The 25,688-nt window shown below is 52.5% G+C and overlaps 1 protein-coding gene across 1 annotated transcript in view; it reads left to right on the forward strand.

Annotated features, from left to right (window-relative positions):
* The first annotated feature begins 537 nt into the window (after positions 1-537).
* SEZ6L (seizure related 6 homolog like) overlaps positions 538-25,688 on the forward strand; it is a 61,803-nt gene continuing 36,652 nt past the window's right edge. Inside the window, exon 1 of the mRNA XM_054995887.1 lies at positions 538-607. Coding sequence (XP_054851862.1) covers positions 538-607 — 70 coding nt within the window. The remainder of the gene's footprint in view (positions 608-25,688) is intronic.

The raw sequence follows: 25,688 nt of genomic DNA on the forward strand, positions 1-25,688 counted from the left end.
ACCTGAGGAAGTCCCTTGCTGCCCCCCCCCCATCTTGGCCTGAAGCAAGGAGGCAGCCCTGACTCCCTTTTGGCTGCTGTTGCCGAACGCCATCATTTCTCCATGCTCTGGGCTCTATTGACACAACTCCCACCTGAGCATCAGGGAGAGTTAAGACTAGTCGAGTGTCCCCTTGGAGGGCACCATTGCTGACATGCCCGGTTCTCCGTTGCCAGATAGACTGCTCCTGGTCCAAAGCTCTTGTACAAGGAAACCTGCCTGCTGTCACCTTTTTGATTTTCTGCCCCCGGCCCATCCGCAAGTGCACCTTGCTGTGTTAGGCAGTAGAAACCGGGCTGAGGAGTCACAGCTCCTTTGATCCACATGGGAATATGGAAGCCACAACTCGTTTTGGAGTGTTTTCGTAGTGACACATGATGCCCTATGGGTTGGATCCTGGGATCTGTTCCGATCACGGTGGTGCTTGGTCCCAGGCAAGGAGCTCCCCCTGCGCAAGACGCAGTCCGTTGCCCCGGAGAAGGGGCCACCCACGGTGGAATGGCTCTGCAGGGCCCAGCCCCGCTGCCTGCCCTGATGGAGATGCTCCTGCCTGGTCTGACTCACGTTGGTGAGAAAAGCCGGCCAGCAAGAGAGCCCTTGGGGGGGGGGGCCTTCCCAGGGCCTGCTCACCCAAAGCAGAACTGTGTGATGGCCTGGCTGCCACAGAGTGCCAGTCCAGGATGCCCGCAGGGCTTGGGCATGGAATTAGAGTGGAAAAGAGAGGCTGGGTGGGAGGGGCAAAGCAGCCCTTGCCCCTAAAGGCTTTTTCCATCCGCTGCATCCTGTAAGCTTCTAAACACCCGAAGGCAGAGAAGGTGGGAGTCTCTGACTTCAGGCGCTCAGTGCAAGACCCCCCCCCCCAACTGCTTTGTAGTGACTGTATTTTTAAAAAATGAAACAAACCAAGCAAAACTCTATAACTTCTTGCTGGAAGTCAAAACTGAGCAAGGCACTTTGCTATTGCTGGGACCAGAAGCCAAAAATCTGGTCTGTTCTCTGGAATCCAAACGTTACAAATTCAGCCAACCTTTTGGCTCTCTGGGGAGGCTGACCTGCCCCCCCCCAAGGCCCCAAATCAGCTCCCCTCTGAGATACGACCCACCCTCTCCCTCCTGCCTCTCAACACACCTCCAGCGTGCAGCCCTTCCTTCCTGTCCCCCCCCCCGCCCCCCCATCCCCAGGGTGTGAGGGTTCCCCCAGCAACATCCCAGCAGGTAGCACACGCTCCTGCGCTTTCTTGAGTATCACAGTAGCTCACTGGGTGGTGAGGAGGTGGCGCCTCCTGGTGGCTGCCAGTTTGAGCCCTACACAGTCATTAGATCAACTTCTCTAGATGTAGAGAAAGCAAACTTATAGGTCTCACAAAAGTCTTCTTCACACAGGCAGCTGCACTTTAGAATATATACAAGCAGAGCAAGGCTGGTTACAAACACAAGGGGGGGGGGAGAGCATGTGTGCCTGTTCCAGACCCCTCTCCTGGGCTCCCACAGAGTTCTGGCTCCATCCAAGACCTCTGACACCTTCGCCACACTGAAGGTGACCACTTGCCTCCAGCCACGAAGCCCAACTTGGGATTCATCCAGGATTGCTCTCTTGCCTAATCAGATCTACGGGAAGCTGGCAGACAAAATTGCAAATCCAGACAGGCTGAATCACATCTAATGGGATGAGATAAGCTTCTTAACCAAGAGACCTCGTCTTTAAAAGTACAAGGGAACCCTCCAGGCCAAAAGGGACAAGCAGCCAGGCTCAGGGGAGCTGCTGTGCTCTGCCTCCCTCCCAGGAGAGACGGTGGGTGCTTAAGACCTCCTATGCCACCCTCAGAGTCTCCTTTTCAAAGATCTTGTGTGGCAGGGTGTATGTGTGTGTGTGGGGGGGCACGGGGCCTTGCCAGCTTTATTGAGCTGATGGAGCAACGGCCTGGCTGCTATTTTTGGCCTCCTCTTCGGTTCTAGGCACCAAGTGTTGCTTCGGGGGGGCAGGGGGCAGGGGGGCTCTGTTCTAGAAGGTGATGCAGGCCAAAGACGAAGGGGGGCTGCTGGGGTGACTGTCATGGATGGATACAATGGTGGTGGGTATAAAAGAAACCATAAGAAAGACTCTTGACATTCTTGAGGGGGGTGGCTGCAATTTAAACCAATGTGGTTTAGTGGTTAGAGTGTCAGACTAGTACCTGGGAGACTCAAGTTCAAATCCTCACTTTGCCATGGAAACTTACCTGGAGACCTGACTCTTTCTCTCAGTCTCTGTCTCTCTCAGCCTAACCCACCTCACAGGGTTGTTGTATAGATATAATGGCAGTGGGAGAATGATGTACCTTGCTTTAAGCTCGCAGGAGGAAAGGTGGGATAAAAAGGTACTAGATAAACAACTCTTTATCTGCAAGGCTCATGAAAGAACCTCACCCTCTGCTACAGAAATCTGCCGCTCCTCTTTTTCTGCCGCAACGTGATGTGAGGGCAGCCTTTAGTGGTACATCCACCTTCCTGGGGAGATCAGGCCCTTTGTTCCAGGTTGCGTACCCCTCCCCCAGTTATGCCTGCAGTTGTCCCCCACCCACTTGCCAGATGCTGCCAGACTGCATCCATCCATTTTTCCAGTCTCGCCACCTTCCCTTTCAGGTGTCTCTGGAAATAGCAAAGGCAAGCGAAAATCCCAAGCCAAACTGAAGATATTTCGCTAACTGCCATTTACAGCAGCCCAGCACTGTAGAAAGCAAATAACTTTGCTTTTCAGGAGATCTGGGCAAATTCCAATACAGAATGACATGGAATTCAGATTTAACATTTCTCTGGAGAAGAAAGACACAAAGACCTACATGTAGGCAACTCTGCCAAATGCAGGCACACGTCTGATTTGTGGTCAGCAGGTGATGCCCGGCTTCAAATGCCATTATAGCTGCCCCTCCCCCCACATTTGCACACAATCCTGCTTAATAGGCTATTGGGATCTCCTGGAGTTCATTCATGGAAGGAGGTCAGCCCAAGCAGCCAAACCAGAGGCCCCGAGAGAGTCTGCAGCGATAGAATATTGTTTTTCGGAGAGTTACTGGCTCACAGATTGGCTCCTTTCCCCAGAGGCGACCCCTCCCCTTTGTTTCAGGTATTTCCAGGCTTTTTACAACTGCTGAAGTCACAATAACCACTTCCCATCTCTTTGATCAGGGCTGCCAAGGTGCAAAAAAAAATTATGGAGCTGTAAATTAGCCACCTTCTTCTTGGTCTCAGATGGGCAGCCCTGTTGGTCTGCAGTTGAAGAGCAAGATCCCGGTCCAGTAGCACCTTACAGACCATCGGACCCGGACTTTGCTCTTTTTCCTGGTCTGTGTCTGTGGTGGGAACTTGACCTCCCCCCCCTCCAAATTTGTCACATGCTGGAGTGGGGCAGGTTTTCTGAGGGGGCTTCCCTGTGCAGCTTTGATGGAGGGGCGGTACAGGATAGACCTGCATTTGAACCTCCCCCCCCGCCCCCCAGGGAAACACTCCCCCATCTCTCTTCTCTGGGGGGGCGTCACGGGGGGAAGCTCCTTCTGCCCGAGGAAAGCAACACTCTTCATGGGAATCCAGTTCTTTGCAAATGAAACTAGAACAAAGTGACAAAAAAGGACCCAGAGAGGTAAAGAGGTGCAGTTAAGAAGCTGTGTTTAATGTGTTTATTTATTTACTTTCTTTATACCCTGCCTTTCGACCCAGTGGGGACCCAAAGTGGCTTAAATCATTTGCCGCTCCTTCATTCTGGCCTCCCAACAACCTTGTGAGGTGGGTGAGGCTGAGACTATGTGATTGGCCCAAGGCCACTCAATGAGCTCCCAGGGCAGAGCAGGGAATCAAACTCAGGTCACCCAGACCCTAGTCCAAGGATCTAGCCACTGCACCGCCACTAACCCTCACAACAGGTCAAAAACGGGCGTTCGCTTGGCCATCTCCTCAAGTGAGACAATCCCACTGTTGCCTTCTATTGCAAAATATCTCCAAGCATTCTCCTTTAACACCCAGCACCTGGGCGTGGCCCTGCCGTAGAAAAGTTTTCAATTGCTGCCCATGGGCGTGGCTCCCCCTTTCTTTCTGGCCTCTCCAGCTGCTTCCTATACCGCCCCTCCCCCTCCAGCCAGGGCTCAGCTGCTGGGGTGAAACAGAACCAGAGAATGCTAGAGCTGGGAAGGTCCTTAAAGACCATCTAGTCCAACCCCCTGCCCAATGCAGGGACGGCCTCAAGCATCCCTGACAAGGATTCCTCCAGCCGCTCCTTGAATGTAGCCAATGAGGGGGAACCCACCACACCCCCGGGCAGCCGATTCCACTGCTGAACTACTTTTAAATTATATGGAGTGCTTGCACCAAAATCCTGGCTCGGTCCTGCCTTGCTTTTTGGCTATGGAGAGGGTGGGGGGGGGAAACAGCATTCCAGGAAACCAGCTAGGACGGGAGTGTTCATCTGCAAGAACAGCCCTGCTTCTGAAAACCAGCCACAGCGAAAAGATGCCACGGTTTCACACAATGCCACTGTATGCAAGCCGGTGGCTTTCTCGGGGGAATGAATGGCGATGAGACAGTTCACACAACGGCATGCAAGGCAGAAGGGGCAGCTCTAGGAGGGCTGTTCCCAGATGGCTTCCCTGCACCCGCAAGGTCGCGCCACGTTGAGGAAGCACTTCCTCCTGGTGTGCTGGGCTCAGCACTAGAACAGTCTCCCTCCTGAGGAGGCGGATTCTTCATCTTTGGAGGTTTTAAAGTGATGACTGCGTACCTGTGTGTCAGAGATGTTACAGTTGCAGTGTCCGTCGGCAGGGGTTTGGACTGGATGACCTGCGCGGTCCCTTTGAACCCTGACGTTAAATACATTGATTGGGTTATTTCCCCTACAAGGACAGGCTTGTGTGGTTTTCTCTGTTGCTGCCAGCACACAGCAAAGGGGCTCCCGCATGGCTGGTTTCCCCACAGTTTCCCCGCCCCGGCCCCCCAGCACCAGCCACCCCCAGCCTCCCCCAGGACACAGGCGCTTTTTCATTTTTTTAAAAAAAAACAGCAGTTGAATATTATTATCGTGGTATAATGTTATAACAATATGTTTATCAAGTTCTCTGAATGCCCAGCTTTTATTTTAAAAAGAGTACGTCTGTAGCCCCTTTTGTTGTGGACAGATGCCTTTCTCCTTATATCTCCACAAAGGAAGAGGCTAGAGACTTGCAGCTGCTTGTTGGGGAAGCTCCATGCACTCCACTTGGTCTGCAGGGGTGCAGTGTGTGTGGGGGGCCCTGCACTGGGCAAGGAACAGCGTCATTCCTGAAACGACGCGGAAGTCACGGGCTGTGCAGGGGCCAATTCAGTGAAAATGGGCCCCAAAAATTAAACTGAGGGCCAATTTTTGTTTAATTGGCCCCAGCGCAACCTGTTACTTCCATATCGATGTCATTCCTGGACTGATGTGGATGCGTGAGGGGCGCTACAGAGCACGTGGGAGAGTGCTTTGCCCCTGCCACCACATCCCCCCACATTTCTCTCTCCCCCCCTCCAGCCAGGGGGACTGGCTAGCCTAAGGTGGGGGCACCTAGCATTGCCAGGCCCCCTGGAGCCCAACCTGGGGGGCGGAGAGGAGGTTGTGGGGTGTACGGGGGATGCACAGGGGGGACTTGCATGCGTGCGATGGGTGCACGTGCTCCAGAGTGCTTCCTTTTCATGCTGACAATGATGTCATTCCTGGCACAACAAGGCAGACCTGCGGAGTGCGCTTCTGGGCCCCTTCCCCTTGCTTCCTCCCCTGCTGGCCAGGTGAGGACTGGTAACCCTAGAGATACCTGAAGCGGGGCCTCCAAAGATGGCTGGGGTGGTCAGGTGTGTTCATAAAGGAGCAGACGGCCCTAAGAACTCTTGGACCTGGAGACACCAATTGGTTTTTGATTTCCTCAATAGGTTTAGAACTTCTTCTCTCATCACCTCAATTTGACTCAGTTCTTCAGACTCCCTTCACGGCTGTGGCTTGGGTACGTGCCCCGTGCTTTCCACAGTGAACGTAGACGCCGCGTCCCCCGTCTTCATTTAGCAACCCTCTTATTCCTTAGTCGCTCTAAGGCCCAACCGCTTTCTGGCTGGTTTCCTGCTCTGGATATATTTAAAGACACATTTCTTGTTTGCCTTGATGCTGTTAGCAACCCACTCTTCAAATTCCCTTTTTGCATGCCTAGTGGTTAACTTACCTGTGGTCCCTTCTGTTCACTTCATTGGGAAGAACTTACGCTTTTAAAAAGAAGTGTTAATTAATTGCTTTTATGGCTTCTTTGACTTGGGTCATTAACCATTGGAACTTGGCACCACCTTTCCAAACCTGGGAATGCTTTCTATTTGCGCTTCTATTTGTGTGGTTTTAAATAGCTTCCCAGTCTCCTCTAGGGAAGTCTCTGTCTTGTATCTGAAGAAGTGAGCTGTGGCTCATGAAAGCTCCTGCCCTGCCACAAACGTCAAATGTGACTGTTTTGGACTTTGGGGGTAACTTTCCGTGGACGTGACTGCTGAGTTTAAGGGCGTTGTGTTCACTGCTCCCAGTTGCTGCCACAACATCCGCATCTCATGCCAGAGCCCCAGGCAGAACCAAGTCCAAGGTCACTGCCCCTCTAGTGGGCCCTGCTGTGACCCTCCGTTCTAGTGCACAATCATTTAGGGGGTCTAGGAATCTCATTCCTGCAGCGTGACTCGGGCACATGCTTACCCAGTCGATGTGCAAGTAGTTGAAATCTCCCAGTATCACGACACTATCTGCTGTAGTCCCCTCCCTTCTCCATCTTGCGATCAGCCTCAAGCGTTTGATCAGGTAGAGGACAGCACACGCCCACGTGACCCGCAGGGCCCAGCATTCCCACCCGTATCACTTCTGTTTGCTCGCCTCAGGTTTATAATGTATTCGACTCCGTCCTCTTCGATTTATAATACACCCCCCCTGTCCAGCACATCCCTCCCTGTCCTGCTCGCAGGGCACATTCCCAGGGGTGACCACGTCCCCTTGTTTTGCCCCCATTCCGCTGTGCTTCTGGGACACCTGCTAGGCCTGAATGGTCACTTAGCCCCAAACGCTCCAGCTCCCTCGTCTTGGCTTGGAGACTTCGAGCGTTGGCACGCAGACCTCCGCGGTGCGTTTTCTTCTCCTACAACCCTTGGCTTCCTTGGCCTCCACACTGGGCTCTCCTTTGCCAGCCTGCTCTCGCTCCCAAGCTCTATGGTGCTCCTACCAAGGCCACCCTGAGTGTTTACACCATTGTCCCTTGGGACTGCGTGTCCCGAAGCGGAGGCTGCCCAGCGCCTGTCAGCTTTCCCCCCAGGATTACTTTAAAAGCTTCTCTGCCCCCTTTGTGGTGCCACGTGCTAGCAGCCTGCTTCCCTTTTGGTTCAAGTGAATCAAAAAGCCTTTCCAGGTAGAACAACTCAGCAGGATCTAAGCCTGAGCAGGAAATCTGGGGCTATAAACCTCCTACGTTTGCATCCAAAGCAGCTGCCCCCGATCTGTGCCTAGGAACTGGTCATTGTTCAGCACGGGCACCGAGTGCCTCTGCTTGGGCGTCTCGTTGATTCAGCTTCTCCTCTGAGATTTATCTTGGCAAATAGCAGAGAAGACGTGGCATTTGTCATGTGGGAGCCTCAGTACACTGCATGTCCCACCCCCGCCCCTCCTGGAGAGAGAGATAGGGCCTCGTGGGGGCTTCTGGCTCTGATCCCACCAGGTATCATTTGCAATAAGACAGGCAAAGATCCGCAGGGCCTTCTGGGCTAGGAAGAGGCACAGGCACGGCCTCTAACAGCTCTACGAAGGCAGCCTTGCATACAACATCTCTCTTGCCGACGGAGAGAGGAGGAACACGCTGATTAATAGACACAATGAACCAGGAGTCCTACGGCACCTTAAGGGCTAAGGAAATTTAGCCTGGCAAAAGTATTTGTGAGTTGTGACTTACAAAAACTTCTGCAGAAACAAACTAGGTCCGTCTTTTAGGTGCCGTTGGACCCCTATTTTATTATGCTGCTATGGAATAACATGGCTACCCATTTGAAATCAGTTCTACAGGAATCTCTTCATTTGGGCACAGTGGTTCACTTTAGCTATGATGAGCAAGATTCAGGTCCAGTAGCACCTTAGAGACCAACTAGATTTCCAGAGTATGGGAGCTTTGCCTCTTGACCGCTCCTGTAGAACAGAGGTCAAGTGGTCGGGCTGCAAAATGGCACTCTGCTGGTTTGACTCCCATGACTGCCATGAGCTTAGCAGGTGGCCTTGGGTCAGCCCCTCCTCTCAGCCCAACTCCCCAACTGTATTATGGGGATAATAACGACATTGCCTTTGCTCACCACTCTGAGCGGGACCCTGATGTGTCTAGAAAAGCGGTATATAAGCACACTGTCTTTGTTGCTGTTGTTGTTGTTATACCCTGGAAATCTAGTTGGTCTCTTAAGGTGCTACTGGAACTGAATCTTGCTCTTCTACTAAAGACCATCACAGCTACACATCTGAAACTACTTAGCAATGATAGTGGTCACTGACACAACTACCTGCCATGAATTTGGCTAATTGTGTTTAGAAGGCTTTGGCCTTCCCCATCTCCTGTGGCCATGAGTTCCACAAGCTCATTTCTATGTTGTGTAATGCATTAGTTAATCAACTGCTAATGAGTTCCGTTGGGCGACAGCCGCCCCCAAGGTCTTTTATTGTGAGAGAAGAGCAAAACCTTAGCTTTATCCTGATTATAATAACCTTACATTTAATTAAAATGGATTTAAAAGAATAGCTATAGAGAGGGATGAATACTTGCACAGAAACCAGCTGAAAAGTTACCCACTGTAACAGTAATGAAAAAATAGCAGGGGGGGATGCTGCTGCAGAAAATACACATAGAGTGGTGTACCCCATGGGGGGCAAACAATATTAACTGTGGAGGGGCAGCGTGTGTGTAGAGAACGGAGGAGGGACCAGCGGGACTCCCCACCAGTTGTTCTAATTCACCGGCTCATTGCCTGCTGGGAAGCCGGGAGTTGGGCGCTTTTCCTTTCAGGTTTCTCAGCCAGTGGGCGCTGCTGGAGATGATTTCGTGGCTGGAAAACGTGGACCAGCTCTTAGAGCACAACAGGAAAGTGAAGCATGGGAAGAGAAACAGTGCCTTGCTCTGATCCATAGATACACAGATAGATCAGGTTGCTTAGCCCCATTTCTTCTGAAACTCCTCTGGGATGATGGTTGATAAAAATAAAATGAAAACTGGTCCTTCACCTCAGCAGCCCCTTGTGATTTACAATGCAGTTGAAGAGGGGAAAGCGATAAACTGATTTCAGCTTCATTCATTTGTACAGTTAGATCCCAAGGAGGCTAAAATGTATTTGCCCAACTAAAGTCACAGTTTTTTATGCAATGGGACGTTCTCATCATGATGAAATTAAAGGCCCATTGCACCCCTTCGCTTTTGCAGTCATTAAATGACACACAAAGTGGGTTCGAAAGGCCCCCCTTTTACAGATGTGAAACTGAGGCTTAGACACTGGACAACATGCAGGCAGAGCTGGGATTTGAAGTCAGGCCCAAATATAGTTTCCAATTCAGATTTCAAATAAAGCGGAGGGATCATAGGAAACAACATAAAAGCGCTGCAGTTGTTTAAAATGTGTGCAGAAGAAGATAAAAGCAGAACAGCACTAGACGGGCCTAGAATTGTATGCCAGCACTCGGCCCCTGTTATTAAAGGACCTCTGATGTTGTGTCGGTGGTGCCTGGCAAGGCCTCCCGCTGAAAGATACACACGTTTGTGTCACTTTGGCCCAGTCTAATGTGCTATGAAGGGTGGGTAAGGGGTTCCTTGCTAAGGTCTTTACATAAAGGATATGCCGCCAAGCGAGGAGAGGTCTTCCCTTAGTCAGGCTGCTATGGAAATCCATCCGAGGTGAGTTTGGAGCAGGGGGGCCCAGGTCTGATGGGGGGTTCCCAGGGCCGCTTAGAAGCTGAAAACTGAGTTGGTGCTGCATGCGTCAGCCCGCCAAGAGAAAGCCTGAAGCAGGATGTTGGGTTGCTGATTTCTGGGCTACACAGATTACAGGACTGCCAAGAAATAGCTCAGAGAGATGCCTCAGTAGGAACAGGAACTAAACGCTATACTACTGAGTACTGTCTGCTGAGGTAGATATGCACCTACTAGCGAGTTGCCATGCTGCTAAACATGCCATGGAATTTAGTTATGCTTTGTTTCAGATAGATTTCATCGCTGCTCAGCTTTATGCTGTTTCAAATTTTTCTGCTACTGCTCCCTATTGTATCTGCTTCTCCTGTTGTGCATTATTGCCCTTGGCTCAGTGAATGTCCTCGCTGTCGATTATATTGTATTTTCACTCGCACTGCTGTAATCCTCCTTGGATCTCAGTGAGAAAGGCAGACTATAAATAAATAAGCAAGTAAATAAATAAATAAGAATATTAAGTGTGATGGATCAGTGATCCGATCACCATGGCTCTGATAATGACACCCTTGAATGAGGCACCTCCGGAGAGGGAAGCGCACCCAGGGCGAGCCCCCTTTCCGCAGGGGAGCAGCAGAGTCAAAGTCCAACCAGGTGGGGTGTTGCAAGAGCCAAGTAGCAGCTCCCGGGGGGGGGGGGGCTGTCACACATAGGCTAGCCACGTGTGTGAGTATGTGTATCGATGAGGGGGGGGCATTATCTTTTCCTGAATGCCACTGTCGTTATTTATTTATTTTGAATATTTATATACCACTTTTCACACAAAGAGCCTCTTTATACAAGACCTCTTACACAGGACGCTCAAGTGAAAGATCTTGCGCTTGTTCTCCCATTGTGGATAAACATGCGCCACTCCGGAGACAGAGTACGTTTGAATATAAGCCCCCACAGAAAGTAAGTCACTTGAGCATCCCCCCACCCCACCCCCCGTGTAAGATGTGTTGTGCAGAGAGACTCACAGAATGATCTTGTCTTGACAAAATTCCACACTCACCCCAAACACACACCAAGTGCTCTGCTGGGGAAACAGACAGGGGCAGGGAAAGAGCTCTCAGCAGGGTAAGCAGCAGCTTGGCTGGCATTTGCCGTTGGAAGGACGCCCCCACGGGCAAACCCCTTCTATGTTCCTGTTGGTTGCCACCCGGTCGCCCAGTGGCAGCTCCTTTTCGTTGGGCAGTCAGCCAAGGTCTGCTCCTGAGGAAGGCTCCGGCAAGGGCGCTGTCGGGGGGGGGGGTGCTCGCAATCACCTGTCTCGCTCCTACTCAGCGCTGCCGGGGGGGGGTGGGGGGGGTCTGATACTTCTTATGCTTGATGTTTAGGGTTAAATGCTGAAGGTGCCGCTGGCCTTGTTTCTTGGGCCCGCGATGGGAGACTGTGCAGGGGGAGTGTTTGTTCTTGCTGCTACCTGTACACTCTTTTGAACTACCCCAGAAACTGTTCTCCTTCGTCTGGGAAGAGACGGGGGCACGACCTTGAGCACCCCCATCTCTGCTGCCCTGCTGTTGTCCCGCTGTGCTGCTTTCTCACTGATGCTTGATGACGTTAGACTTGGGGGAGGGGGGGAGCTGAGACGTCGCCTCTGCGCCTTTGGAATCTATCTCTGCTCCGTGTTTACGTGTAACCCTTATTCCTGGCAAAGATGGAGTAAGATTGCGATCCTAGCGGCTTATCAATAAGGCCCTATTGAGAGTTACTTGGTGGATCCGTACAGGTGCCTGGCAGAGGTGTTGTGTGCTGCAGTTAAAATAAAACAGCTTTATACCCTTGACCTGCTCGGGTGGACTCCAAACATCACACTTTCCTCTGGCTTGACCCTGAAATGCAAACACAAAGGGAAAAAATGAGGTGTGTGTCACCTGTTTGACAGAGAGGAGATGGAAGAAACTGTTGGCCTGTTGGACTCAGGACCTTCCCAGCAGGCCTTCGAACTGCTCTTTAACCAGGGCTTCAGCCAGGAGATAGCCAGGGCAGAGAACAAACAGATCAAAGTGATGCACACCAGTGAATGTGTGAAAGTGAACTGATAGGTGGGGGAGATGCAAGAGGGAGATGACAGGTCTCTCTGTGATCTCTGATCTGCAATTATTCATTCATACATGTGAGCCGACACCTGATGTTGCAGCTAAGGCACCAGCCATGCCTGCCCACCCACCTGAGTGGCAGCTGTCCTGGCAGCAGCATCTCTGTGCCAGAGAAAGGGGGAGGAACCGTCCAAGGCTGCTCCACAAGGAGAGGGCTAGGGCTCTCTGCGGCCAGATAAGCACAACTCTTTTGCAACCTGTGCAGTGTGGTGTGTGGGCACCAGTTCTCAGCCAGCGCGTGGGCTGGGCTGGAGTAGGTCCACAGACTGCACACCCACCGCCGCTGCCGGGACCCCCAGCCCCTTTGGGAAGTCTGAACACAGCCTGTCCTTCATTTCCATTCTGAACGAATCACTCCCCCTATAAAGCCAGCTTGTTATCCTTTCTAATATAATTAAGACCAGCTCAACAGAATCAGAAAGCAGAGGGGCAGGGAAGGGTCAAGACGCCAGGAGTGGGGGGGGGGATGCCAGCATTCATCAAAAGGAATAACAAGATACAGTCTTAATTGTTCTGACTGGCAGAATTTACTTGGCACGCCTCTTCATTTTATCTGATTGGAAGTCCTAATGAGAGGCTGGAAGGGAGAAATCTTTGTTCTGTCCAAGCATCTTGCTTGGGAAACCATCCAAGGCCTTTTGCCTCTGGGGCTTATGCCCGAGGAAGGGCCAAGAAAGTCAAGAGGATCAAGCCTGGATATCCTTCCAAATGTATTTATTCATTCCCTTCTTTCTTTCTCTCTTTCTTTTCTCCTTCCTTCCTTTTCATTTTTACTTCATTTCTACCCCACCTTTCTCCTCTTTGAGGATGCAAAGCAGCTTCCATTGTTCTCCTCTCCTCTATTTTATCCTCACAACAACCCTGTGGAGTAGGTTATGTAGTGTGGAGTAGGTTATGTAGTGGGTGCGTGGCTGAGCTGGGATTCGAACCCGGGTCTCCCAGATCCTAGTCCAACACGCTAACCACTACACCACACTGGCTCTCATTTCTTTAGAAAATCTCCTTGATGAAATTTGATTCTGGCTATTCAACAGATACTGAATATCTAAATGGAGGACTCTTCGGGAGCTCGTCCTCCTGAACTACAGCTGTCTGGGAATGCAACCTGGAATGGGGCAGAGGATGTCTCTCTCTGCCCACCAGAGAAAGCCCGTTTCTGAGAGGCACAGATTCTGTTATCAGACCTGCTGACTGCCTCGGGGGGGGGGGTTTAAAGGATCACATGTGTGGTTGTTCACTTAGATATTCACACATTGGCCTATTTTGTTTTTAAGAAGTGCAGTTTAAAAGGTGTTGCAAAACTACGTCAGGGTCAGGGGGATGTGGAACTGCGACCACACAGAGTTTGGCCAACCCGTGCTGTGCGCAGCTGCGCCTCTTGTTGCAAGCGGGCTGCAGGGGATCTCTCCGGGTCTCGGTCCCAGAGAGGGGGGATTGTTCATTGGAACACAGCGGGGTGAGTGCGGGATCCAGAGCTGCTTTCCCTCCTAAATAATGGCCTGCCTGCCTGGCTTCTTAAAAACTCTAGCAATGGGAAGGCCAAGGTGGGAAGGCAGCATGTGGGCTACGGCCCCCGCTTGTCAGGTTTCGGAAGCTGGGTCAGGACCTGGAGAGGCGGCTTCCAAGGCAGGCAGTGGCAAGCCCCCTCTGCCCCCCTCTTGCCTGGGGCTGCCAGGACTGGGTTGCGACTGGACGGCACACGCAAACATCACGGATCGGCCATATCGGCATCCGTGACCCAATTGTAGCCCCTTCCCTAAAGGAGGCTTTTGAAAGGCCGCTGGATGGAAGGGCCCGTTTGTTTCTCTTCAGAGCATGACAGGGAAAGTGCTGCTGCCCTGCAGTGCAGAAAGACCGTCTGGGGGTGCCATGCGGCAAAGGCCAGGGCAAAGGCCAGGGCAAAGGAAGAGGTCCTGTGGGATTTGGGAAAGGGGGGCCCGTTTGGGCAAGGAGCTGGGGGGGCATCATTTGAGCTGAGCTCTGAAGAGATGAACAGCCCTAGCGCTTCTGCTACCATTCACCCATTGCTTTTTAAGGTGCCACAACAAGGCACCTGCCTGACTGCCTTCTTGAACCGGCCACCAAATTCTGGCTAGGAGAGGGAGGGGGCCAGACGGACAAGCTCAGGCCAAACAAGAGGGGAGCGCCAGGTCTGGTAGGAGATGAGCCAGAAATGCTGCCAGGAGGTCAGTTTCTGCTTTCCGTGCCAGCAAGGCACACACCAGCGGTTCAGCGGAGGCTAGTCCAGAGGCACAGGGCGTGGGGCATCCATCCATGCATTTCCTGGCAACCAGGAAGAGGGGGACCCACCACTTCAGTTGGACATCACGACTTTAAGCAGTGGTGGCAGAGACCGGTTGCTTTAGTCTTGGGGTGGTATTTTATTACAAATGGATCTACAGTTAAATATACTCCTGGAAGCCATCGCTTCTGGGCTGATATTCTGGCTGACCTGGGTGGTTCTTTGCGCAGTGAGGGACTCCGGTGGGCCCAAAGGCTGAAAGGAGCAAGCCAGAAGCCCAAAGGGAGAGGTCCCTGGCTGAGCCCCAGCTCAGGATCCTGCCAGAATGAGTGGCTCCCAGGGGCCCTTCCGCTGAGGACAACCTCTGTGCTCCCCAGGCTGCACCTCCGCTCCCCTCCCTCCGCTGGTCTTGCCCTGCCTGCCCAGTGCTGGAAGGCACTGTGGGCTGATGTGGCTGGGCGGGGGCTGGGTTTAGTTCGGAAGCTCACTGGGTGATTGGGCCCATCGTTCTCTCTCCCCCCCACCGAGCTTTAAATCTTTCAGTAAAAGATTGATTTAAAACAGGAAAGCAAATGAGGTAATTTACTGGGAAGGGAACGGCGCAAAGTGATCTGAAGTTGCATAAAAACTGGGCAAAAGTAGCTGGAAGTTTGCCTGAAATTTGGTGCAAAAGAAGAGATGGGAATCTCTGCACAGACGCAGAACAGCTGTTTGGCTTGTGCAGGTGGAGACGGAGCACCGTGGCTGCTCTGGTGGAATTTCCACGGGGAAAGTGCTCTGCAAAAGGAAAAACAATGGGCTTGGTATAGACAAAACAGGTAAAAGATCTAGCCAGGTGGAGAAGACAGAACTTGCCACTGCTGCACTTAAGTAAACATTTTGCCAGCATGAGCTGTCTGGAAGCAGCCCCGAGTGCCTTGGTTGGGAGCTTTATGGACTTTGGCCAGAGTCCACCCCCTTGCCAGAGACTGGGGTGCCCTTACCTGCTGGTGTTGGCACGGGTCCCCATCCCTGGGCCGGGATTCTACCCTGGATGGTGAAAACAGGCAGAGAGAAAGGAATTAACACTCCTCCTCTCAAGAGAGAGGGATATCTCCATTCGCCAGCTGGCAAGGAGCTCAGAGTCAGCCAAGCCAGGCAGGTTGCCCTCAGGGCCTTGGGGAGCTTGCTCAGTGGACGGAAAGGCCTTGAAAATGGGGGGGGGGATTCCGTCAATATATAGGAAAAACCATAATGAATCTGTGGGAACAACAAGATTCATTACGAGCAGAGATGCAATGAATTTTGCATCAGGCGTGTTCGACAGGGCCTGAAGCATCCCGCAGGTCTGTGTGGTTTGGCACTGGAGCACTCAGAAGCCACGCAGCGGACTGGCTGTCAGGTTCTGGCAGGTAGATTCCCATAGTACTCCACACACTCCAGTGTATGAGTTAAAGTTACTTTATTGGAGATCCATCAGTATCAGCATACACAGACAAGGGTATTGGCAGAAGTGACGTGTAAAGGTTTGGAGAGGTTAGTTATAGGGCATGATCCTGCCTGTAGGATATGGACGGTTAGGATTCTGGCGCAAAAGAGCCAGGAAGGGGGGGGGAGGGGGTTTGAGATAGGAGCAAAGAAGAACTGGAGGAGAGATGAAGTCATTTTCAGTTCCCAGGCTCAAGCCGGTGCTCAAGGACACATTCTCGAGCGGCTGCGAAAACAGAAGTAGACACCACAGTAGGCACCTGCCAGATAAGCAACTCCCAGCCAAATAGGCCACCGATCTGCAACTTCACATGTTCTCAGAGGATCAGTACAGAATACAGAACACAGAAAATACTCATGGCAGATATGTAGACAGACATATAAGACACTGGCAGTCATCAATGCTGCAAGTTGAACACTGGACAGTAGAAAATTTTTAAAAACTGCATTTATTTAGGAATAATTCATATGATTTGTAGCTGATTTAACTCTCTGTATATACAGTTGCCTGCTAAGCAGAGCTTTGGCACAGCAAGGTTGAGGGCAGGTGCGGGGGATTCAATGGGCTGGCATGAGAATGTGCGTCTTGGGTTGTTTTGTACTGCTGCCGACTCTAAAGGGTTGGTGGACACAGGAACTGTCCGTTGAAAAGTTGGCTCCCTGCTCAAGACTGGAGGATAGGATGTGAGCCAGACATCTGTAATGACCAGTGGCTTCAGTGCTGGACCAGGAGTGGGGAGATGCTGGCCCACTCCCCCGTTCAGCCGCAGAGCTCACTGGTTCTCCTTGTACCAGTCACCTCCTGTCTCTGCCTATTGAGAGGACAAACTGGGAAAGGGATATGCCATTCCGAAGGAAGGGCAGGTTAGAAACGCAACTGGATTGTGTTATTGATATAATGTTCTGTCACATTGCTAAACCTCTCCTGGGCCAGTTTCATCAGCCTCTTTCTTGGAAGATAGTAAAAGAGTCCAGTAGCACCTTTAAGACTAACTAGTGTAGCATAAGCTTTCGAGAACCACAGCTCTTTGTCAGAGATGCATCTGACAAAGAGAGCTGTGGTTCTCGAAAGCTTGTGCTACAATAACATTTGTTAGTCTTAAAGATGCTACTGACTCTTTTACTATTTTGCAACTACAGACTAACACGGCTAACTCCTCTGGATTTCTTGGAAGACAGACCTTTCCGCAGCTGTTGTGCACGGTGGCTGCATGGACCCTCCGTGTCCAGAGGCAGTGTTCTGCTGAGCACTAGAAGCTGGGGGCAAACAGCAGGAGGGAGTCGTCGCTGGATGAGTTCCTAGAGGCATGAGGTTGGCCGTTGGCTGGCAGCGGTGCCACCCTGCAGATGCCATTCTAAGCCGTCTCCCTCCACCCCGGAATGAACCGACGAGGAGAGGATGGGCTGAGCGTGTCGCCCAGAAGACCCTTTCCAGCGGTGCGAGGCTGAGATACAAATTAAATTAAACATGATCAGGGCATTAAATTAAAAATGATCAAGGCAAGTCCCCGTGTATCTTGACTCTTGCTGTGGCGGGGGGCGGGGGTGGATTTCTTTCTACCCACTGAACAAAAGACTTAAATGGGAAGATGAACAGTGCCTCGGTTTGACAAGCAGCGCATTGCCCGCGGGCACGGGGATCTGGGCCAGCTCTTTGCAAGCTTTTTTTACAAGCTTATCAAAATAATTAATCTGGCCAAATCTATGGGGGAAGGGGGCGGGGTGCTGCCTGCCACACAGGGCGGCCAGTGTGGACTGACTGAGAGACATCCCGTGCGAGGGTCTCGAAAGCCCTCTCAATTAAACCGCCCCCTCTGTGGTCGCATGCAATGAGTCTCTCCGGGCGGGTTCTTCGTACTTCGAAATTCTCCTTTGCTTTCCCCAAGCGAGGGGGCGAGGCAGCGCAGGCCCGCGTGACTGCAGCACCGCTTCTGCCCGCGCCTTTCGCAGGGAAGCGCCGGGCCCTGCGGGGAATGCAAAGCGCGCAGAGCCTGTCGCCCAGCATCAGCAACCGAGGCACAACGTTCAAGTGGAGAGGGGGTGGGGTGGGGGGTTCGCGCCAGTCTAAAAGCCTCCCGATGGATTAGGAGCCCCACCCCAATCTCTGATGTACAGAGACTGGTTTCCTTGTCCTCTGGTGAGGGGAAAGCTCTCTGTGCATGCTCAGGTGCTGCTGCAGCAAGGGGACAAGGAATCCGTTCCGTTCCCTCCTTGATGCCTCTTTCATAGGCTGCAGGAGTGAGAGAGAGAGAGAGAGAGAGAGAGAGAGAGAGAGAGAGAGAGCGCCACCCTAGGACTGGCAATGGCACCCGCTCCCACATCATGACGACAGTCACAGAGGTACTGCCAACAATAGGAGAGCAAAAAGCTGCCGAAATGCAAAGCCAGAAAAGGGTTGTTGGTGTCCGTCTGACGCGCCGAAGAGCAAATGTGGGCAGGGAGGGGGTGTTTCCCCCACCTCTGCAGGACCAGCTGCCCTGCTAGACCGCCTCCTCCTCCTGCGCCGCCCTCTAGGCACTGAAGCCTTTGCTAAGTTGCTTCATACTGGCCCGCCTCGCTGCCCCCCCCCCCGTCTTCATTGCCACTCTCTCCCCACACTGTGTGCTGCTGGCATTCCTTGTTTCTGGTGAAGGCTGCACAGAGCAGGTGTGGATTTTCTTATTGCCTGAATAGTCCAGAACAAAGGCAGTGGGGCTGCTCTGAGCCGGAGGGCACCAAAGGTTTCCTACTGAATTCTCTTCTCGAGGCCAAGACGTGGGCAGAAATTGCGCCTGGGTTGTGCGGCGCACACAAGTCGGAATGAGGCTGCAAGGAAGCCCTCCTCCTTGGCTGTCAGTTGAGCCAACCTGCTGTCCAAGTGCATTTAAAACGGTCTGTTTCCCCCTTTAAGTGCTTTAAAGTGGACCAAGGGGATTTGAGCCATGAGATGCCTTTTTTAAAAAGGTAAAGGTCCCCTGTGCAAGCACTGAGTCATTATTGACCCATGGGGGCATGTCGCACCACAACGTTTTCTTTGCAGGGTTTTAGTTACGGGGTGGTTTAAGGAGGGAAGGCTGAATCAACCTTGAGCCGGCTACCTGAACCTGGCTTCCGCCAGGATCAAACTCAGCTTGTGAGCAGAGCTTGGGCTGCAGTACTGCAGCTTACCACTCTGCGCCACAGGGCCTTAAGTGGCCCTAAAGGAGAGCAGTCATTTGGCGCATGTGCAGAGGGCCTTTCCCCTCCCCTCTGCTCAGCACTGTCCCTTGCTGCGCTCATGAACAGGTCTTTTTCTTCCCAGTTGTCCCTCCTTTTGATCTCAGAGGTTCTGAGCTGTGTCTGAAGCTTCTCTGGTTGCTGAGGTTTTAGTATGAACTATTTATACACTTCCAAACTTTTCTACACTGTTATGAAGTCTTGATATTTAGAATGGGAACCAAGCTTCTTAGCAAACTGAATTCTACTCCAGGTATCTAATTGTGCCCATGTGCAGAAATCCTGTAGCACAAGCGAAGCCTTTCTTTACCACTGAATGCCAGTCCCATGTTTGCATTCCCTTCACGCTGGTAGTCCTTTGGAAAACATGCCTAGCTGGTCTCTGGATCCAGCCCTACTGGAAAGGGGTGCTTCAGACTGAATGCAGTAGTGGAAGATCGACAGTTTTAGGGGCTCAGAAATCTTGGTCTCGCCAACAGCCTCATTTATATGCAAGGAGGTGTATTTTGACAAAGCTCCAAAGATACTAGAGACATCCTGGATTGTTTGCAAGAGATAAGAGGAAACAGAAGATCCATTCTTGGCTAAAGTCAAAGCCGAGATTAGACATCACTCTGGTGGACGGGGCCAGCATAACCGTCCTGGTGCGTGATGAATGTGCGGCATTTTATCAGCAGAGAGCAGAAGAAAACCCATCCAAGGGTGGAGAAGGGGCTGGGCTCATCCACTGTCTCTATTCCCTTGGCGAGGAGGAAGGGCCAGGCCAAAGGACTCCTTCCTCTCTGACCCACAACATGGTCTGGTCATCACTTCCTTCGGAGGAGCCGGAGCGGCATTTTCCGCCTCGGGGCAGGTGGGTCTCAGATACCTATATATGCTGAGCCAGAGAGAGTGCCGGTGGCCATCTTTCCAGGCTGTGAACAAGACAAAGTTAGTCCCAGTGTCTGTGCCATGTCCACTTGAAGCTCTTTACATTGGCCACCCATTGCCAGGGACTGAACTGGGGGCCTTTCCATGCAATACATCCAAGCTATGGCCACTTCCGCCTCTGCAGCAAGGAACTGTTGCTCCCCCAAACACCTATCCCACCATTGCCAGAGCACTTCCGCCAGATTGCCAGAGAGGCAGGCGACGGACCCAGTGGCGCAGGCTCCAGAGGGATCACCCCTATGGGGGAAATCTCAAGCAAAGGAAATGGATTTGCATCCACAACAGAGGCAGCACGTTAGAACTTCTAATGGATGGAAAAGAGGGGCTCTTTGGGGAATGACCGGGCTCTTCCCAATCGCGCTGTGCAGCTGCTGGGAAAAGAGGGGGAGGGCTCTCATCAACGGACGCCCTTGAGGTGTGCGGCAGCGGCGGGGGGGGGGGGGAGATTGCTGGGATAAGAGTGCCACTATCCAAACTCTCCAAGAAGAAACTGGGCAGCCTCCTGGATTCCCAGCTATGGGTGAATGTGTCGAGGAGCCTGCAGGAGCAGCGGCTACAAAAATCAAAGCCCCACCCCACCCCACCCAGCCCTCTTGATCTGCCCCCTGGGCTTCCGACAGGCCCATTAGCCCATTGGGCCTGCCTAGCGACTGTTGCAAAGACTCAGCTGCCCTTGAGGAGCGCCTCCTCCCCTGCCCCCCCCCCGGTCCTTTCGGTGCCTGCAGCAGGATGCGAAGTGCCGCCCTCACCTGGCTGTGGCCATGGCACACAAAACGCCCCTCCTTGCCGGCTGTGGGGTCTCTGTACAGAACTGCGCTGACAGCTGCTGTCCCTCACCTGGCCTCCCGTGGTCCACAGGCAAGGCAAGGTGGGCAACCACCTGGTGCTGCCTTCGGCAGGATGATATTTTCCAGCCCCTGCCCTCACACCGGATCTTTCCCCCTTCTCCTCATAGCTCACCTCTGCCCTCTACGACCCATGCAAGTTTGTCCCAAGAGAAGATTTTACAGGGCAGATGGGCTTCCCGAAAGCTTCAAAACGCAACCTAAAAGCCGGCCTTTCCCTGTGGCTCCAGCTGACAGTTGCAACAAGAAGGCATCCCTGCTCCCAGGGTCTAGCCCTTTTGGCCCAGGAGAATTTGCAGAATAATTCCTCCTGCAGTGGCATTGCCCCCCCCCCCCGCCCCGCAGCCTCTTGAAGGAAGACCTTGAGCAGCTCTCCTCTCAGGAAACTTGATTCGGTGAGAATGGTTGATGCAGAATTGGCCAGCATTTCCCCAGCAGCGAGCCGGCACTCCCTTTCCCCATGACAGGGTGTGAGACACCGTCAGATCTCATGTGCCCTTTGCTCCCGTGGGTGCAGGAGGATGCAAAGAGAAGTGCCCTGGATCCCTGGAGGAAGAAACTGGCCTTCCCGGAGGAAGGGGAAGAAGAGCCAGAACAAAGCCTCCAGGCAGCTCCCACCTCCTCCTACCCCATTGCTGGTGTTTCTAATTTAAGCGCAGGCATGCGAGACCATAGACCATCCATCAGCCACGTGCCTCGACTCTGCTATTACAATTCCAGGTGTGTGGCAGGAAGCTGCCAGCCCTCCTTGTATTGGATACAAGACAGGACATTCATTTCCTTCCTTCCTCATTTTAACACAGTGCAAAGTCATCTAGCCAAACAAGGGTTGCCTGCCAGGATCGCAGGCTCCAGGCTCAGCAGAGAGAACATGCCGGGATTGTTCCCTGTTGGCCTTGAGCAAAACACTGGAGCGTTCCTTCCCGCTACCTTCCCGGGCCACTTCCATGGGGAGGGGGCCTGGGGCAACTGGGGGCTGCGGGGATGCGCCGCTCTTGCACATGTGCAGTCGGAGGCGTTTGTCCTCCACCATGATCAGAACTTACTAGATGGTTGCAACTTGATGGCACTTTATTAGTAGTAGTATTGGTATTGCAGCGTTATTAGAGGGAGTAGTGAGTAAGGAAATCCAAGTCTCTGTTTAAGCCAGGGTGATATTTCGTGTTTAATTTTTTAATGAGTTCTAAATGAGCACTTCCATTTTGTATATTCTCTTTGAGGTTAAATTTCACGTCAGTAATGATATGTCCAGGGATATTAAAATGTTCTCTGGTTGGTTTCTGGATGTTGTGCTTTCTTAGGTCCAATTTGTGTTCATTGATTTTTCTCATGCAGAGGCAGACAGGTTTGTCCAGTGTAGACAGTAGAAGTCCTATTGGTGACACATGATGGAATATATTAAGCTGCAGGATTCGAGTCCTGGGGCACCTTAGAGACCCGCCAGACTTGCAGGGTGTCAGCTTTCGAGAGTCAGAGCTCCCTTCTGCAGACTCCTGGTCTCAAAAGTGCCAGAGTGGACTTCAGTCCGGCTGTTCCACTGACGACCAGCACAGCCACCCACCTTAAACTATGTTAAACCGGATGATGTACAAGTGGGTGAGCCCAGGATGGTGTAGCGAATGTTATTGAGTCCATTGCCTGAGCATATGTGGGCACAAAGCTGGCATCTGGGTCTGTAGCAGCCTTGATTGTCTTGTGCTGTGTGATCAATTGTTGTAGGTGACAAGCTGTTTTAAGTTGGGGGTGCAGCCTGTAAGCAAGACAAGGCCCGCCCCCAGGCCTGTGGAAGAGAAATATCCTTATCCGGGAAGGCTGCAGAGTACTGGCGATGCGTTGAAGTGGTTTAAGCGACAAGCCATGGGGTTCTGCTGTTGCCCCCTTTGGGTCTGGAGACCAGCCTGGCTCTAATGTTCTGCTCCTTTACCTCGCTGGGTGGGTGGGGAGGTCATTGTGATTGAAAAACACGCCACCTTTGTCTTCTTGTGCTGCCCCCCAAGCCCGTTCCGCCCTGCATTTACTGACTTCCGCCACCTCCTTTGCAGCTGAGTGTCCCGGCTCCCAAGCGGTGCCCAGGCCGGCCCCTTGCAGGGATGCCTCGGCTGCAGAGAATTCTTTCCCGCTCAGCCTTTGGCTTAATCCCTAGTCCTCCCCCCACCTCCAGTACCCACAATTTCACGTGCTCCTGTCTGCCCCCACGCCAGCTTCGCCCCCCACTTTCTCTGGAGAGGCCTCCATTACAAGTGCCCCAGGGTCTGTCGCTGGCCTTGCACATTGTAGGCGCCACAGACTAACAACAGCACAACTCTCAGGTCCCATAAAGTAGCATCCAAGGCAGCCACTGGACCTACTACAAGCGGTTGTTGGGACACACCCCTTGGGCCCGGCGGTGCAGTTTCTGGAGCTGCTGCGAAGTGTTGTCAGCCCAACCGAGAGACAGGCAGTGGCCCGGGAAGGTGTTCCTTTGGCATCATGTCCCCCCCACCCCCTCCCGCTTTAAGCCTGGGCATCTCAGAGCTGGAGAAGCGTGGGAAGCCCCCTGGCCTTGTAGGGTAGGCTAACCCCATGACGGCCGCCAGTTCTAATGGCATCACCCAGTGAAACGAAGCAGAACTCCGTGGCCCCTTCAAAGCTAGCCACGTTCATTTCAGCAGACTCTTATTTCAGCTCGTGTATCTGCTTTGACTGTGCGCTTCATCCATCTGATGAAGTGGCCTCTTCATCAGAAATACATCAGTTTGCTAGTCTTCGAGGGGCTCCTGGACTTCAGCTTGGTTTCCTGAAAGGGTAACGTACATAAGAGGAACGTCCATTTTATCTTCACAACTACACAGCATGGTATGGCACACTGAAGGATTGTGACTGGCTAAAGGGAGATTTGTGGCTGAGACAGGATTTGAACTCAGGGCTCCTGATTCTTCAACATCTCTTCTCCACCACAGAGGCCTTTCCAAAAGGCTATCTGAGCAGGGGCGACAGAGCAGGAGGCAAAGGGACGAGAGCTTCCTTGGGTCCTTCCCACACAGGGAGGGGCTTGTGCAGTTTCCTTGCTGCACTAAAGCTGCTGATACAACGGGGCAGCAGCAATGGGGCACCCCCTAGTTCCCAGGGCGCAGGCCCCCACATTACCCGGGCCTTTGCCGTTTTTTTAACAATCAGTAATTGAATATTATGATGTCGATGGAATATTACAACCATCTGTGTATCATCATCTGTGAATTTCCCAATTTCATTTTTGAAAAAGTAAGTTTCTAGCTCAGAGCAGACTGGACATTAAGGGCACCAAAAAAAGTCCTGGGGGGCTGATGGCCTTGAAGGCCCCCTCAGCCCCATGTGAGGCAGATATAAGCCTTCTTTTCACCCTTCTCTCATCTGTCAGGGCTTTTTCCAAGGCTATTTTTACCTCTCGGTCCATACTGGCTCTAGCTCCTTTTGTTGTGGAGATATAAGGGAAAAGGTACATATCCACAAATGGTTATTTATACTGGGTTCGTTTCTGTTGGGAAGCAGGGGTTTTGGCAGGGGGAGGAAATGGCTGCTGTGGGGACAGTCAGGAGAAATAGCTGCCATGTATGTGTGTGGAAGTCTGAACTTTCTTACGTAGCGACCATGCAGGCTTTACTGTGATTTCCCCCAAAACTTTGCAGCAAAGCAGGTTTGCAAAAGATCAGAGAAGGGACAGGAAAACCCACGTAGGTGCCCAGTGCCCCGTGATGCTATGGGGAGGGGCACAGCTGTTTCCCAAGAGCATTCAGCCCGGGACAAATCACCCTTGTGGAAAAGGCCCTCCTCGCTCGCTGGGCTCTTTAAACCTGCCTTCTGTCTCCCATCCCTGCTCACATGATAAATGCCATTAGCACAGGGCTACAGCAGGCCCTGTGCTTAAACGTTGGTGGGTTTCTAAAGGAAAAAAGCACGTTGTGAGTTTCAAGGCTTCCCGCCTCCAGTGCCTCCTCCGTTCCCAGCCATGTCTCCACCTTTCAGCCTGGGAGCCTCTGGCATCCCTCCCACCCGTGGCTGAAGGATGACGGCTCCTTTCCTTTTAAGGGGGTGGGGGGAGAAATATAAATCATGTTTTCTTTCAGCCTTTTATTTTGACATCCATTTTCAAATCTACTGAGCCCTTTGAGTAAATTGAAAAAGCTGCATGTTTGGTTCAGCCCACTTGCTATGTATTTTAAATGTCCTCAGCCACGGTGTGAGGATCAGATCAACTCATCCGAAACAGCTTGGATGAGTCATCTGTAGAAGGCGAGGACGCAGGCCCAGGGAGAGCCGGCAAAGGACTCCTCCCGGTTGCTGCACAAAAAGGCCAGGCAGCAGCCGCTCTGGTCTTTGCTGGGGTTCGCTCCTGCTGGCCCCTTCTTGCCTCCAGCCTTCTTCCCCTCCTTCCTCTGTGCATCTCCACGGGGCTTTTGCCCCATCACCTCCAACACAAGAATCGCCTGGCTGGATCAGGACTGCACCAAGCACCATCCAGTCTGCCATCCAGACGCCTCTGGGCCCTGACAAACGGACCAGGAAGGGAGGGTCACACCCTCTGCCCAGCTGGTCCTGAGCTAGACTGCCTCTGTGCATGGAGGCTTCCGCTGCAGGGCCAGAATTCTGCCCAACTAGGCTTCCTTGCCAGCTGCCCTTCCCTTTTCTAGGCCTGGATTCCTAGCAATAACAATGGGAGAATCCCTGTAAGGCCCTCCTTCTGTCCCAGCTGCTGCAGAAGCCCCCACCCTAGTTGGTGCGCCGGCCTCCCAAGTCCTTGCTCGGGTTCCTGGTGGAGCCCCTTCCTGTCCTGCCTGCTTGAAGATCTCATTCCAGGCAGAGGACAGGCAGCCAGGAACTCAAGACGTTTCAGCAGAGCTCCGTATGCTTGCTCAACAAGGACTCGTTTCAGCGCATAGGAGACTCCAGGACCT

Source organism: Eublepharis macularius, chromosome 13, assembly GCF_028583425.1.
Source record: "Eublepharis macularius isolate TG4126 chromosome 13, MPM_Emac_v1.0, whole genome shotgun sequence".
Lineage (NCBI taxonomy): Eukaryota > Metazoa > Chordata > Lepidosauria > Squamata > Eublepharidae > Eublepharis > Eublepharis macularius.